This window comes from Chiloscyllium plagiosum, chromosome 17 (genome assembly GCF_004010195.1).
Source record: "Chiloscyllium plagiosum isolate BGI_BamShark_2017 chromosome 17, ASM401019v2, whole genome shotgun sequence".
Classification (NCBI taxonomy): domain Eukaryota; kingdom Metazoa; phylum Chordata; class Chondrichthyes; order Orectolobiformes; family Hemiscylliidae; genus Chiloscyllium; species Chiloscyllium plagiosum.
In genome coordinates, this window is record NC_057726.1 from 71,775,953 (window position 1) to 71,793,239 (window position 17,287).

General features: G+C 42.6%; 1 protein-coding gene across 1 annotated transcript; it reads right to left on the reverse strand.

The window, feature by feature from the left end:
* Window positions 1-2,735: 2,735 nt before the first annotated feature.
* LOC122558654 (G-protein coupled receptor 52-like) lies at window positions 2,736-3,548 on the reverse strand. Its single transcript, XM_043707452.1, has one exon. It carries the CDS (start codon window positions 3,546-3,548, stop codon window positions 2,736-2,738), a length of 813 nt encoding a protein of 270 aa, XP_043563387.1.
* Window positions 3,549-17,287: the final 13,739 nt, after the last annotated feature.

Consider the following 17,287-nt stretch of genomic DNA (forward strand, 5'->3'; position numbering starts at 1 on the left):
CTATGTACATGTCAGGCAGGGCAGAAGTGGTCGACCAAGGGAGCCGTGGTTTATTAAAGAAGTTGAATCTCTTGTCGAGAGGAAGAAGAAAGCTTATGTTAGGAGGAAATGTGAAGGCTTAGTTTGGGCGCTTAAGAGTTACAAGTTGGTCAGGAAAGACCTAAAGAGAGAGCTAAGAAGAGCCAAGAGGAGACGTGAGATGTCATTGGCAGGTAGGATCAAGGAAAACCTCAAGCTTTCTAGAGGTAAATGAGGAATAAAAGAATGACTAGAAAAAGATTACAGCCAATCAAGGACAGTAGTGGGAAGTTGTGCACGGAGTCCGAGGAGATAGGGGAAGAACTAAATGAATATTTTTCCTTAGTATTCACACTGGAAAAAAACAATGTTGTTGCGGAGAATACTGAGATACAGACTCCTCGACTGGATGGGATTGAGGTTCACAAGGAGGAGGTGTCAGTGATTCTGCAGAATGTGAAAATAGGCAAGTCCCCTGGGCTGGATGGGATTTATCCGAGGATTCTCTGGGAACACAGAGAGGAGATTGCAGAGCTTTTGGCTTTTATCTTTATGTCATCATTGTCTACAGGAATAGTGAGAGTAGACTGGAGGATAGCAAATGTTGCCCTCTTGTTAAGAAATGGAGTAAAGACAGTCCTGGCAAGTATAGACCAATGAGCCTTGCTTCCGTTGTGGGTAAAGTGTTGGAAAAGGCTTATAACAGATAGGATTTATAATCTTCGAGAAAGGAATAAGTTGTTTTGGGATAGTTAACATGATTTTGTGAAGGGGTTGGTCGTACCTCAAGCTTTATTGAGTTATTTGAGAAGGTGACCAAACAAGTGCATGAAGGTAAAGTGGTGTATATGAATTTCAACGGTTCCCCACAGTAGGCTATTTCACAAAATACAGGGTTTTGGGATTGACGGCGATTTAGCGGTTTGGAACAGAAACTGGCGAGCTGAAAGAAGACAGAGTGTGGTGGTTGATGGGAAATGTTAATCCTGGATTTCAGTTACTGGTGGCATACTGCAGGGATTTGTTTTGAGTCCACTGCTGTTTGTCATTTTTATAAGTGACTTGGAAGAAGGCGTAGAAGGATGCGTTAGTACATTTGCAGATGGCACCAAGGTTAGGTGAGTTGTGGGTACTGCTGAAGGATTTTGCAGTTTACAGAGGGCCAAAGATTAGCTGCTAAGCGAGATTGAGAGATGGGAAATTGAGTTTAGAGTGGAAAAATTTGAGGTGATTCACTTTGGAAGGAGTAACAGGAATAAAGAGTATTGGGCTAATGGTAAGATTCTTGGAAGTGCAGAAGAGCAGAGAGATCTCAGTGTCCATGTACATAGATCCCTGAAAGTTGCCACCCAGATTGATATAATTGTTAAGAAGGCATATGGTGTGTAGGCTTTTGTTGGTAGAGGGATGGTGTTTCGGATCCATGAGGTCATGTTACAGCTGTGCAAAACTCTGGTGCGGCCACACTTGGAGTATTGCATGCAGTTCTGGTCACTGCATTGTAGGAAGGGTGTGGAAGCTTCGGAAAGTGATAGAGGAGATTTATTAGGATGTTGCCTGGTATGGAGGGAAGGTCTTACGAGGAAAGGCTGAGGGACTTTAGGCTGTTTTCGTTAGAGCAAAGAAGTTTGAGAGGTGACTGGATTGAGAAGTATAAGATAATCAGAGGGTTAGTTCAGGTGGACAGGGAGAGCTTTTTTCCTCGGATGGTGATGGCTGGTATGTGGAGACATAGCTATAAACTGAGGGGTGATAAATATAGGACAAATGTCAGAGGTAGTTTCTTTACTCAGAGAGTAGTAGGGGCATGGAACACACTGCCTGCAACATAGTTGACTCACCAAGTTTAAGGGCATTTAAATGGTTATTGGATAAACACATGGATGAAAATGGAATAGTGTAGGATAGATAGGCTTCTGATTAGTTCCACAGCTCGGCGCAACATTGAGGGCTGAAGGGCCTGTACTGCGCTCTAATGTTTTATATTCTCGTATTCATGCAATGTAATTTGTAGAAATATATGCATAAATCAAAGCACATGTAGGCTATAGTTGCATTTTTTACATCTCCTTCCCTTTCGAAATTAAAATGTTACACTGGTAGCTCTCTAATCCTCTGGGACTTCTCGTGAATCTAAGGAATTTTGGAGGATTGCCACCAATACATCCACTTGAGTTACTTATTGTATCTCAGGATGCAATGTTCAGTTCATCGCAAGACATACATTTAAAGACTCTGTGAGGTTGTGGAGGTGATTTATTGTTTCTACTAGGGATGAGGAATTTCAGTTCAGGAGTGATGCTGCAGAAATAGGGGCTGTTCTTCACAGAGTCGGTGAAGAGAAATTGAACAGAAGTAGGCAAGTCCATGGTATCATCAATGAGAAGGAAGTGTTCATACTGACGTATTGTAGTAGCCAGAAACCCAAGTGGGAAATAATTGGACGGTGAAATAGAAGGGAGTGAGAAATCAAAATATTTACTCACTGAGTGGATGCAATATGGTCTGGCCTGCCTGACAGGATGGTGGATATTGACACTAGAATAATCCAGAGGGGAAATGGATAAGTCCTTGAAAGTAAAAAATGAATGAAGATTTTCTTTGATCTCTGATTTATGGGCAAAACCCTGCTCCATGGTGTTGTGAGCCCACAGATGATCAGCTCAGATATAAGATGATTTCGGGATGGAATTGAATTCTAATGCAGGCAAATTGTTTCATTTGATGGATCTGAGAATCAGAGTGAGAGGGAGTTTCACAATTGTTCTCAGTTGCTCTCGAAATTGCCTTTGGGTCACGGTGTATATACAAGTGTTTGTACAAGTAGTGAGGAGAGAGACAAGGTATCCAATGGTACCTGCAGTTGGGGGCAGTGGAGAATAACCATGCATTAATGCAATTCGTTGAAGTAGGAAACATACCACATAAGGAGTCCATAAAATAATGAAGCTGCCTGAGATAGCAAATAGTAAAATGATGGATTTTCTGCGTTTGCCCATCTCTGGGTCATGGGGCCTCTCCCTGTCACTGTCCTTCTGGAGTCTCCTGCGGGCTTTGCTTGCTACTAAAACATGTCTGACAGTCAGAGTGTTCAAAAAAGGAATAATAGCAAATGGCAGTAAAGGAGATAGAAGGCGATGGAGTACACCATATAACGTCCAGTAGATTGAAGTGTAAAACTCTGGTTTTGTGATGCAAAACCACGGCAGGTTATTGAAGATGTATTTGGATTGGAATATGAAAAACCAGGGAATGCTTTCCAAACAGCTCAGTGCACTCACTGTTCCAATAATCATGGCTGCAGTTTTCTCGGTACAATATTTTGTTTTAAACTTATGGCAGCGAATAGCCACAAATCGATCAAAGGTGAAAGCAACAGTCAACCAGACAGAATTCATTGTGGTTGCCGGAATGAACACCATAATCAGACTACAGACATGTGTAATATCCAGGAAAGACACTGGGAAATACATAATAAGCCATCTCAGCATGCCATCAGTGATGACAACGAGGAGATCTGCTGCCGCCATGGCTATCAGGTACCGGGTGATACACTTAGATAGACCGCAGTTTCCCTGGGAAAGGATTACAATCGCCAACACATTAACTGTAATAAATATATAAAACCAGGTGAATAGATTTAGTACATGAGTTTGACCAGAGTTGAATTTTCTGCATCAAAAAATTGATAATTACAAATGTTTCTACATGTGTTTTTATAAGCAATGTTTTTGAAATATAACACTTTTGTAATCCAATAGTAAGAAATTGAAGTAATATCAATCTCAAAAAAAAGTCTGATTACTCCTCAGATTTTGCATTGCAGGTAATTAGATTAGATTAGATTACATTACAATGTGGAAACAGGCCCTTCGGCCCAACAAGTCCACACCGACCCGCCGAAGCTAAACCCACCCATACCCCTACATTTACCCCTTACCTAACACTACGGGCAATTTAGTATGGCCAATTCACCTGACCCTGCACATCTTTGCACTGTGGGAGGAAACCGGAGCACCCCGAGGAAACCCACGCAGACACGGGGAGAACGTGCAAACTCCACACAGTCAGTCGCCTGAGGCAGGAATTGAACCCAGGTCTCTGGCGCTGTGAGGCAGCAGTGCTAACCACTGTGCCACTGTGCCGCCCCTAAATGTCTCAGATATCACCATCATCATCCCAGATTCTGTCCTGTCTGACCAGCAACACATCCATCAGAGGTATGATACTGATATACAGTCAGGAAAGAAGTCCTTACCGTTGACGCTGGATTTCTTGAAGTCTTATGGAATCAGATTAAAAATGGGCAAGGAAACATCTTGCTATTTACCATATACTGTTCTCAGACGGCTAGTGAATCAGTATCCCCTCAAAATGATTAACACTTGAAACAAACACTGAATGTAGCAAGTGCACAAAATGCAGTCTGGCTGGGGAACGTCAATGCACATCACAAAAGAGTCACTGTTTGGGTCCGAAAGGGCACAGCTGCTCAACTGCATCTGCAGTGGGTAGTGAAGGAACCAACAAAAGGAAAAACATACCTGACCCTATTCTTTCAAACCTGCTGGCTGCAGATTTATTTGTCCGTGATAGTATCGAGAAGAGTGAACATCGTGAGGTCCTGTGGAAACCAAGTTCCACCTTCACAATGAGAATACCCTCCAGCATCATCATGCTAAATGAGACAGACTTCAAACTAGCAACTCAATTCTGGGCGCTGTGAGCCAACAGGATCTGAATCATACTCTAACACAAACTGCAACTTCATTGCCCAGCATATACCCCACTCAACCATTACCATCAAGTCAGGGGATTGGTCCATTTGAATGGAGACCACCAGAAGGCATGCCAGGAGCAGTACCAGGCATAAATAAAAATGTGTCGGCAACCTGGCGAAGCTGCCATCAGCATTAATGGTGTGCAAAACAGCAAAAGCAGCAAGTGCGAGAAAGAGCTGTGCAATCCCATAACCAAAGGCACAGATGAACACTCTGCAGAGTTATACCATATGCGGTAATTATAGAATCCCTCCAGAATCTCTACAGTGGAAACAGGCCCTTCAGCCCAACAACTCCACACTGATCCTCCAAAGAGTAACCCATCCAGACCCATTCCCCTACCCTATTACTCAACATTTACCCCGACTAATGCCCCTAACCCATACATCCCTGAACACTATGGGCAGTTTTGCATGGCCAATTCACCTAACCATGCACATCTTTGGATTATGGGAGGAAACCGGAGCAGCCAGAGGAAACCCATGCAGATGCGGGAAGAATATACCAACTCCACACAGAAAGTCACCCAAGGGTGGAATCGAACCCAGGTCCCTAGTGTTATGAGGGAGCAGTGCTAACCACTGAGCCATCGTGCACTGTAATGGAAAATTAACTACACAAATATCCCCATCCTCAATGATGGAAGAGCCCAGCATATCAGTGTAGAAGATAAGTCTGAAGTATTCACAACAATGTGTATCAAGAAATGCCAAGTAGATGATCTATCTTGGCCAGCTCCAGAGGGCCCCAGCATTACAGATGTCTTCAGTCAATTTAATTCACTGCACCCAATATCAAAAAAATGTTGTAAGCACTACATCCTGCAAAGAATATAGGTCATGACTGACATTCCAGCAGCCTTATGCATCAGAACCTAATCATCGCTAAGCTGTTCCAGTTCAGTTCCAACACTGACATCTACTTGACCATGTGGAAAATTGACCAGGTGAGTCCTGCATGCAAAAAACAGAAAAAGTCCAACCCAGCCAATCACAGCCCCATCAGTCCATTCTTGAAAGTGATAGAAGATGTCATCAACAGTGCAATCAAGGAACACATAACTCGCACACTGATGCTCAGCTTAGGTTCTACCAGGGCCATTCAGCTCCTGACCTCATCCCAGCCTTGCTTCAAGCATGGCTAAGTAGCTTAATTCCAAAGGTGAGGTGAGAATGACAACCTTTGACATGAAGGCTGCATTTGACAGAGCATGGCATCAAGGGCCAACGCAAAACTGGAATCAATGGGGCGATCTGCAAACAAGCTCTACGCTGGTTATATTCATATCTGGAATACAGGAAAATGGTTGTGGTTCATAGAAGTTATTCATCTCAGCTCCAGAACCTCTCTGAAACTTATTTATCAGTTAGAACTTGAGTAAGCAGAGATACACAAAGAGTTAAAAATTTAAAACAAAATTTCAAAACTATTTAAATAAAACAAGGATGGGGGGTCAGGTGATGTGTTGTTTCTGCATGTTGGGGGAGCTGGTGGACCCCATTGTGGTCCCAGTGACCATATCTGTAGTAAATGTTGGTTCCTGGAGGAACTCTGGCTCAGAGTCGAAGAGTTAGAGTCTGAGCTTCAAACATTGTAACACATCAGGGAGGAGGAGAGTTAGACAGCTGCTGTTTTTCAGGAGACAGTCACACTCTTTAGACTAACTAACTTGATTCAGCCAGTGGTCAGGGACAGGAGGGTGTGGCTCTGGGTGAGACAGATAGAGGGATCCAGGAGGTGGAGATGCAGGAGCCTCAGCCCCTGTCCTTGTCCAACAGGTTCAAATGTTTTTCTCCCTGTGGACGAAAATGGGCTCAGCAGAGAGGATGAGGCAACTGACCACAGCATTGTGGTACAGGGAGCCATTCAAGTGGGAGGAGAGGAGAGAAATATTGTTGTAATTGGGGATAATATCACTAGAGGCACAGACACTGTTCTCTGTGACCAGGACCGAGAGGCCTGAAGGTTGTGTTGCCTGCCTGGTGCTCGGGTTTGGGTTCAGGAGGAACGTGGAGTGGGAGGGGAAATATCCAGTGGTCGTGGTCTATGTAGGTACCAATGAATCGATAAAACAAGGAGCTGGGTCACAAGATACACCAGGAGACAGAAAGATGTGTAGAAAAGGCAAAGTGACAGTGATCATGGGGGATTTCAATCTGCAGGTGGAATGGGAAAATCAGGTTCATCGTAGATTGTAAGAAAAGGAATTTGTGAAATGTCCACAACATGACTTTTTTGAGCAGCTTGTGGTGGAGCCCACTCGTGAATAGGCAATGGTGGATTTAGTGGTGTGCAATGAGACAGATTTGATCAGGGAGCTTAAGGTGAAGGAACCCTTCGGAGGATGTGATCAAAATATGATTGAATTTACTCTGCAATTTTAGAGGGAGGAGTTAGAATCAGAGATAACGGTATTACAGCTGAATAAAGGCAACAATGATTGAGGAGCTGGGTAGAATTGACTGGGAGAGGAGCCTAGCAGGAAATACAGTGGAACCACAAAGGCAGATGTTTCTGGGAGTAATTCCGGAGAAACAGCAGAGATTCGTCCCAAGGAAAAAGAAGCATGATACAGGGAGGATGAGGCAACCATGGCTGACAAGGGAAGTCAGGGATAGCATAGAAACAAAAGGGAAAGCATATTTGCAAAGTGTGGGGGGAAACCAGAGGATTAGGAATCTTACAAAGGCCTACAGAGGGCAACAAAAAAGAAAAAAAAGGGAGAAGATCAAATATTAGGATAAGCCAGCCAGTAATATTAAGGAAGATGGTAAGAGTTTCTTTAGTTATATAAAGGGCAAAAGAGAAGCAAAAATAAACAGTGAGCTGCTGGAAAATAGCGCTGGAGAGATTGCAGTGGGGAACAATGAATGGACTGAGGAACTGAATAATTATTTCACGTCAGTCTTCATGATGGAAGACACGAGTAATTTCCCAAAAATTCAAGAGAGTGAGGGGGAAGAGCTGATTATCGCTGCCATCACTAAAGAGAATGTGCGAGAAAAACTGCATGCCTTGAAGGTGGCTAACTGACCTGAACTTGATCCCTTTTCAAATCTGTCTCATTATACAACACTAAATCCACTATTGCCTTTTCCCAAGTGGGCTCCACCACAAGCTGCTCCAAAAAGCCATGTTGTGGACATTTCACAAATTCCTTTTCTTGCAATCTACTACCAACCTAATATTCCCAGTCCACCTGTAGATTGAAATCCTCCATGATCACTGTCACTTTGCCTTTCATGTTCATATTTCTGTCTCCTGATGTATCTTGTGTACCTGATGGACTACCCCCCAGAGTTCTAAGGGAGATAGCTGAAGAGATAGTGCAGCCATTAGTGATGATCTTTCAGGAATTGCTGGAATCAGGGAGGGTCCCAGAAGATTGGAAAATCACTGACCTTACATACCTGTTTAAAAAGGGAGTAAGGCAAAAGACAGGAAATTACAGACTGATCACAACTTGGTTGTGGGTAAGATCCTGGAATCCATTGTGAAGGATGAGATTTCTGAATACTTGGAGGTGTATAGTAAAATAGGGCACAGTCAACATGGTTTCATCAAGGGGAGGTTGTGCCTGACAAATCTATTAGAATTATTTAAGGAACTAATGAGCAGGTAAGACTGAGAAAAGACAATGGATGTTATCAACCTGGACTTCAAGACAGCCTTTGACAAGGTGTTGCACAGGAGACTGCCGAGTAAGATAAGGGCCAATGGTGTTAGAGGCAAAGTGCTAGCATGGATAGAAGATTGGCTGTCTGGTAGAAAGCAGAGAGTGGGGATAAATGGGTCTTTCTCAGATTGGCAGTCAGTGAAAAGTGGTGTTCTTCAAGGCTCAGTGTTGGGATCACATATTTTCACTTTGTGCATTAACGATCTAGATGAAGGAACTGAGGGCATTCTGTCTAAGTTTGCAGATGATGCAAAGATAGATAGAGGGACAGTGGCATTGTGGAGCTGGGAGGATGCAGCAGGATTTGGACAGGTTAGGAGAGTGAGTAAATAAGTGGCAGATGGAGTACCATGTGAGAAAGTGTGAGGTCACGCACTTTGGTAGAAAGAATAGAGGCATGGGCTATTTTCTAAATGGAGAGAAAATTCAGAAGTCTGAAGTGCAAAGGGACTTGGAAGCTCTAGTCCAGGAATCTCTCAAGGTAAACATGCCGTTTGAGCCAGGAGTTAGGAAGGCAAATGTAATGATGTCAGTTATTGTGAGAGGACTTGAATATAAAAGCAGAGATGTACCTCTGAGTCTCTATAAGGCTCTGGTCAGGCCACATTTGGACAACTGTGCACAGTTTTGGGCCCTGTATCTCAGGAAGGATATACTGGCCCTGGAGTGTGTTCAGAAAAGGTTCATAAGAATGGTCCCAGGAATGAAAAGCTTAAAATATGAGGAATGTTTGAGGACTCTGGGTCTATACTCAGTAGCATTTAGAAGGATGAGGGGGCATCTAATTGAAGCTTACAGAATACTGAACGGCCTAGACAGAGTGGATGATGGAAAGATGTTTCCATTGGGAGGAGAGACTAACACCCAAGGGCACAGACTTAAAGAAAATGGAAGACCTATTAGATAAGGAGAAACTTCTTCTGCCAGAGAATGGTGAATGTATAGAATTCACTGCCACAGAAGGCTGTGGAGGCTAAGTCATTGAGTATATTTCAGATTGAAATGGATAGGTTCTTGATTGTCAAAGTGATCAACGGTTAATGGGAGAAGGCAGGAGAATGGGGATGAGAAACTTATTAACTATGCTTGAGTGGTGGAGTGGACCCGATGGGCTGATTGATTTAATTTCTGCTCTTTGTTTTATGGTCTGATGGTGGTCTTCAGGGTAGTGTCCTTGGCCGAAGCATCTTCGGCTTCTTGATCAATGATCAATATAAGGTCAGAAGTAAGGATGTTCACTGATGATTGCACAATGTTCAGCACAATTCATGACTCCTCAGAAACTGAAGCAGTCTATGTTTAAATGCAGCAAGACCTGGACAGGACATTACCCAGGCTTGGGCTGACAAGTGTAAAGTAAACTGTATACCTCACAATGACCATCTCCAATTAGAGACCATTTTGCCGTTAATGGTCAATACATCGAGTACAGAAATTGAGATGTCATCTTGCAGCTGTATAGGACATTGGTTAGGCTACGTTTGGAATACTGTTAGCAGTTCTGTGGTCTCCTTGCTATAGGAAGGATGTTATGAAGATTGAAAGGGTTCAGAAAAGGTTTACAAGGATGTTACCAGGGTTAGAGCGTTTAAGTGAAAGGGTGAGGCTGAATAGACTTGGGCTATATTCCCTGGAACGTCACAGGCTGAGGGGTGACTTTACTGAGATTTATACAATCATGAGGGGAATGGATAGGGTAAATAGATAAGGTGTTATCTCTGGGGTGGGAGAGTCCAAAACTTGAGGGCATAGGTTTAGGGTGAGAGGGAAAATATTTAAAAGAGATCAAAGAGGCAACATTTTCACACAGAAGGTGGTATATGTATGGAATGAACTGCCAGAGGAAGTGACGTCAACTGGTGCAATTACAACATTTATAAGGCATCTGGATGGCTCCATGAAGGGGAAGAGATTAGAGGGATATAGGCAAAAGCTGGAAAATGGGACTAAATTCTTCCAGGATATCTTGTCAGCATGGACGAGTTGGATTGAAGGCTCTGTTTCCATCCTCTATGTCTCTATAACTTTATGACTTTAATCGCATTACCATCACTGAATTCACTACTGTCAACTCAACTGGACACACCGGAAAATACAATGGCTGCAACACCAAATTAAAAGCTTGGAATACTGCACTGAGCAACTCACTTCCTCACTCCCAATGCCTGGCTAACATCTACAATGCAGGGGTATGATCAAACATAAACCACTTGCCTGGATGGTTGCAGCTCCAAAACACTGAAGAAGATTGACACCAACTAAGATAAAGTAGACTCCTTATCAGGCACCACGTTCACACCTTCCATCACCAATACATTGTAACTGCAGTGTGTACTATCTACAAGATATTGTGCAGAAAGATATGTTCTACATTCAGGGGCAGCACCACCCACGAACACTTCAGTCTGGAGCCATGAGGGCTGCAGATACATGTGAATGCTAACACCTGCAAGTCCATGATCAAACCACTCACCATCCTAACTTAGAAATAAATCACTTTTCCTTCTCTGTTGGTGGATTAAAATCCTGGAATTCTCAATTGTAGGTCGACCTACAGCACATGGACTGTTGTGGTTCAGTACCTTCTCAATGGCATGGAATTTCTCAATGGCAACTATGGATGGGCAATAAATGGCCAGCCAGCAACATCCATGACTCAAAAGGGAATAAATAATGGTGAATACGTTTTCTTAGATGTAAGAAGATAGGAACATCAGTTGTCAAGACTAGAGTCTGGAGAACCTGGATAAGATTAAGATGAAGTAGTTTATGGTGTTAACTTCACTGACCTCTGTCACCCAAGGCAGGAATCTCCAACCAGTGGAAATTGCTTTTCAGCATAATCACCCCCAAACAATAAAGCAATTGCCAATAATCCCAGAATTATAAACTCAAATCATGATTCTTTATCATTCAAGACCCCAATCTTTTGCCTTCAGTTAGTAAAGAAACATGTTACGTGTTGGCTCTATTCACAAAGTTTCATGTTTCCGTGTCTAATCAATCACCATCGAGTGTTTCCACTGTTTGAACATTTAATCCATTTCATACCATTACATTTGACAAGGTTCACAATTAGTTCACAGCTGATTTTGAAAAATGTTGAAGTAAGATTGAATGAATAGTTTAGGAAGAGAAACAATTCTCATTAGTGACATTGTTTTGAGCACCATTCTTGCCAAGATTATTGATTACATTCAAAACAGAAATGGTTGACCAGTTACACAAATGTGGGCAGATATTACTTACCAGACACTGCAACAACGACAAGCACAGGGCAGAAAATCACATCAACATCAGCGAGTATCGGTACCAAACTGAAGGGATACTTCATTTTTCTGTATCAAATATTCCAACCTTGACTTGAAACTGTCACCAGCTCAAAGTGTCTATATACATCGCAACCAAATCCTCCAAGGATGTAATTAGATTGATATTACTTACAGTCTTATGAACAAACAGACCTAAAATTAAATGGTAAAATAATAGTGTGCAGGACTATGTGGACTTGGATCACAGAAGTATAAGGCAGAGAGAAAAGGAATTTCTGTAAAGCAAATGTGTGAATATCTGTAGAATGTTCCATGGGATGCAGGGCTGATTTCACAAGTAGCCTCCGTATAGTCATTTCATTCTTTCCTGGGATCAGGGCATCCATGGTAAAGCCAGGAGTTGTTGCCCACTCCTTAGTATCCTTGAGAAGGTGGTGGTGAGTGATCTTCTTGTACCACCGCCACCGATCTGGCCCAGATCCACACACATTGAGGTTCACACATCATCAAGTTGGAATGTGAGGGAGTTGATTTTGAGACTATACCCCTGAATCTTAATCAGGGAAATGATAATGGAATGAGCCATGATTTTGGCGAGGATGGATTGGGAAAGCTTACATACGGACATAAGAACGAGGAGCAGGAGTAGGCCTCCCGGCCTTTCAAGCCTGCTCTGCCATTCAGGGCTGATCTTTTTATGGACTCTGCTCCACTTCCCCCCCTTCTCACCATGACCCTTAATTCCTTTACTGTTGACAAAATTATGTGTCTTAGCGAGAAAAGCATTTACTGACGAAGCCACAACTACTTCACTGAGCAGGGAATTCCATAGGTTCACAACCCTCTGGGAGAAAAAGTTCAGTTCAGGCCTAAGTTTGCTTCCCCTAATTTTGAAGCTATACCCTCTTGTCCTAGTTTCCTGGCCAGTGGAAACGTTGTCTCTATTTCCATCTTATCCATTCCCTTCATAAATTTATATGTGCCTAGAATATCCCTCCTCATTCCTCTAAATTCCAATGAATATAATCCATGTCTGCTCAGTCTCTCCTCATAAACCAGCCCCCTCAACTTTGGAATCAACCTAGTGAACCTCCTCTGCACCCACTCTAGTGCCAGTATATCCGTTCTCAAGTAAGGAGACCAAAACTGCACATAGTACTCAAAGTGCAGCTTCACCAGCACTCTATACAGCTGCAACATAAACTCCTCCATCTGCCATCTTTACAGAAAGGAATGAAAGTTGAGAGGCAATGGCAGACATTCCAAGAACAAATGAATGAAACACAAAAAAGTGTTAATTTTTCCCTGTCTGGTGCAAGACAACAAAATGAACAGCGGCCAAACCATGCCTTATGGGGGAAGGTAGAGGGTATGAGATACAAAAGGCAGGCTTACAAATTGGCAAAGGAAAGCAATAGTCCTGAGGGTCAGGAACAGTTTAGAAATTAGCAAAGGAGTTTTTAGGGCTTGATTAAGAAGGGGAAAATAGAGTATGAAAGTAAGCTTGCTGTAGCAATTTCTATGGGCATGTAAGAAGAAAGAGATTAAAAACTACTGTTGGTAGAAACTTACAGTTAAAAACGGGTGAATTTGTAATGTGGAACAAGGAATCCATGAAATAGGGAAATGAGACGGAACCCAGAGTTGATTGAAAGGGTGAAATTGAAACAAATATGCATTTGTAGAGAAATTGTGTGTGAGAAATTGATGGTATTGAAGTCTGAAAAAGGGCCTGCATCTGATAATTTCCATCCCAATCACAGAGGAACCTCGATTATCTGGGGGGAGGAGGGGGGGGTGCTGGGGTGTAGCATTTTGTTCGGACATTCGACTGTTTGGATAAGCGAATATTGGAGAAAACTATTTAATTAAGCATTGGGACCTTGCAATCCAATTCCAAAAATCCGAATTTCAGATGATCAATTTTTGGATAATCGAGGTTGCTCTGTACTTAAGGAAGTGACCCGAGAAATAATAGATACATCGGTAGTCATTTTCCATGAGGGTTTAGACTGTAGAACAGTTCCTACAGGTTGGAGAAAAAAAGGAAATGAACTGCAGATGCCATCAATAAAAAATAAAAACAGAAAGAGCGAGAAAAGCTCAGCAGGTCTGGCAGCATCTGTGGAGAGAAATCAGAGTAAATTTTTCATGTTGAGTGACCCTTCCTAGGAACTGTTTTAGGTGAAGACAAGTTGAGCGTATCACCTTGTTGGTCAATGGGAGGAATCTGGCTGGAGGCAGGGAGCGGTGGAAGAGAGGGGGAGGAGCTGGGAAGGGAGTCAGGTGGTGTGAAGGGGGTTATTTGAAATAAGAGAACTCAATGTTGAGTCCTCCGGGCTGTAGGCTGCCCAGGCGAAAGGTGAGGTATTGTTCCTCCAATTTGCAGTGTTGTTTGTGAGTGACTTTTGGATATGCAAGGAATAAAGAGATAAAGATAAAGGGCGGGCAGAAAGGATTAATTTAATTTGGCATCATGTTCAGGCCAGTATCGTGAGCTGAAGGGCCTATTCCACTGCTGTACAGTGCTTTGTTACTTCAGGATGATTAGACTTGGAGGGGAACTTCCAGCTGATGATGTTCCCATGTAGCTTCTTCCCTCGTCCTTCTAGATGGAAGTGATTGTCGGTTTGGAAGATGCTGTCTAAGGATCCTTGGTGAATTTCTCCAGTGCTTCCAGTAGACAGTATACTGCTGCTTCTGAGCATCAGTGGTGAAGGATTTCATGTTTCTGGATCTAGTATCGCTTAAATGACTGTTTTGCCCTGGATGATATCAAGCTTCTTGAGCGTTTTTGCAGCTGCACTCATCCAGACAAATGTGGACTATTCCATCACAAATGTGTTAAAGAGAGTCCAGAGGTAGTATGTTCCTGTAAGGGTGAAGAATTGGGCTGGTAGTTGTAGGGCATGCCGAATAACTAGAGAAATTAAATCGCCAGTCAAAAGAAAAAGAAGGAAGCACATGTCAGATATAGACAGCAAGGATCATGTGAATGCCTGGGAGATTATAAGGGCAGGAGGAATATACACAAGGAAATCAAGATGGGACATGAGATAGATTTGGCAAATAGGGATAAGAATGCAAAGGGATTCCACAAATACATTAAGGACAATAGAGTAACTAGGGGGAGAACAGGGCCCCTTAAAGATCAGCAAGGCCATCTATATGTGGAACTGCAGGAGATGGGTGGGATACTAAATGTGCATTTTGTATCAGTGTTTACAGTGGAGAAGGATATAGAAGCTACAGAACTTGGTGAATTAAGTCGCAATATCTTAAAACGTGTCCATATTACAGAGGAGGAGGTGCTAGATATTTTAAAATGAATGAAAGTGAATAACTGATCAGGTGTACCATCGAACTCTGTGAGATGCTGGGGAAGTAATTGCTGGATCCCTTGCTGGGATATTTGTATTATCGATAACCTCAAGTGAGGTGCTGAAAGACTGGAGGCTGGCTGAGGTGGTGACAGTAGTTAAGAAATGTGGCAAGGAAAAACCAGGGGACTTTAGACCGTAAGCCGTGCTGGGCAAGTTGTTGGAGGGCATTCTGACAGACAAGATTACTATGTATTTGGAAAGGCAAGAATTAATTAAGGATAGTTAACATGGCTTTGTACATGTGAAATCATGTCTCCCTAACCTGATTGTCTTTTTTTGAGGAAGTGATGAAGCAGATTGATGAAGGCAGAGTGGTGAATGTGGTCTATAAGGACTTCAGTAAGGCATTTGACAAGGTTCTGCATGGTGGACTGGTTAGCAAGGTTGGATCACATAGACTAAAGAGATAGCTAGCCATTTGGAAATGTAACAGGCTGAAGAGGGTGGTGATGGAGGGTTGCTTTTTGGACTGGAGGCCAGTGACCAGCAGCGTACCAGAAGGATTGGTACAGGTCCAATGCTTTTTGTCATTTACATCAATGATTTGGAAGTGAATATAAGAGGTATAGTTAGCATGTTTGCAGATTACCATCAATATTGGTGGTGTAGTGGATAGGCAAGAAGTCCAATGCGACTTGAACTGATGTGCCGAGAAGTGCCAGATGGAGTTTAATTTAGATAAATGTGAGGTGCTGCATTTTGGGAAGGCAAAACAGGGCAGGAGTTATACACTTAATAGTAAGTTCCTGGAGAATGTTGCCAAACCAGGAGACCTTAGAGTACAGGTTGATAGTTCCTTGAAAGTGGAGCCACAGGCAGGCAGAATAGTGAGGAAGGTGTTTGGTACACTTGCCTTTATGTCAGTGCATTGAATATTGGAGTTGGGAGATCATATTGCAGCTTACAGGACATTGATGGGGCCGCTTTTGGAATATTGCTTACCATTCTCACAGCTATAGGAAAGATGATGTGAAACTTGAAAGGGTTCAGAATATATACTTACAAGGGTTGCAGGGTTTGAGCTATACAGAGAGGTTGAATGGATTGGGGCTATTTTCCCTGGAGCATCAGAGGATGAGGTGTGACCTTATAGAAGTTTGTAAAATTATGAGAGGAATGGATAGGGTCATTCACTTTGAAGCTAAGAAAGATCGATCAGACTATTTTTGACATAATATGAATTTAGGAACTGATAGGCAGTCATGAAATAATTTTGAAGGCTGATCAAATGTTAGTTTACATCTCAATGGGACTGGAATACAAATGGATTCAAAGCTGTGCTACTGTTGTGAAATACTTTTATTCACAACAGTTTTTGAATGATTTAGTTCCTTTCCGGGTCCTTTAACTTCAGGAAGGTTATGTTGGTTCGGGAGGGGGGTGTAAATTCACCAGAATGGCACTAGGAGCTTACAAGACTTAATTTTTCAGGTCATATTAGTTAAACTAAGATTGCATCCCTTTAAGTATTCAAGCTAATTTTAATCTAGTTAAAGTATTTGGTATGTAATAATAATCAATTAGGTTAGAATCAGACTGTTAGGATGTCAGGAACACTTCTTGGAAATCAGTATCAGATTCACAAAAAGCTGCTTTGCCTAGGTTAATGTAGATATGAAGCAAGGTGGTTTAGATTATGTTCAAATAAAAAAATCAGCTTTAGATCAGAAAAGGATTTAACAACATGGGAAGAAGTTCAAGCTCAGTTCCTATGGTTGTCAATGGATCTGGATCACAATCAGAATTGGAAGGGAACTAATACTGGCACGGAGATTTGCTAGAGCTGGTCAGGAGGATTTCAACTAGTCAGGTGGGGGTGGGTGAGATCCAGGGAGATACTGAAGAAAGAGATCAATCTGAGACTGGTACAGTTGAGAAAAGAAGCAAGTGAAAAAGGAGGGCAGGCAGGAACAAAGCAGAGAACAAAGTAGGACTGATAAATTAAACAGACTCATTTCACTGCAAGAGGCCTAACAGGGAAGGCAGGTGAACTCAGAGCATGGACTGGGATATTATTGCAATGACAGAAACTTGGCTCAGGGAGGGACAGGACTGGCAGCTTAATGTTCCAGGATACAAATGCTACAGGAAGGATAGGAAGGGAGGCAAGAGAGGAGGACGAGTGGAGTTTTTGATTAGGGATTGCATTACAGCCGG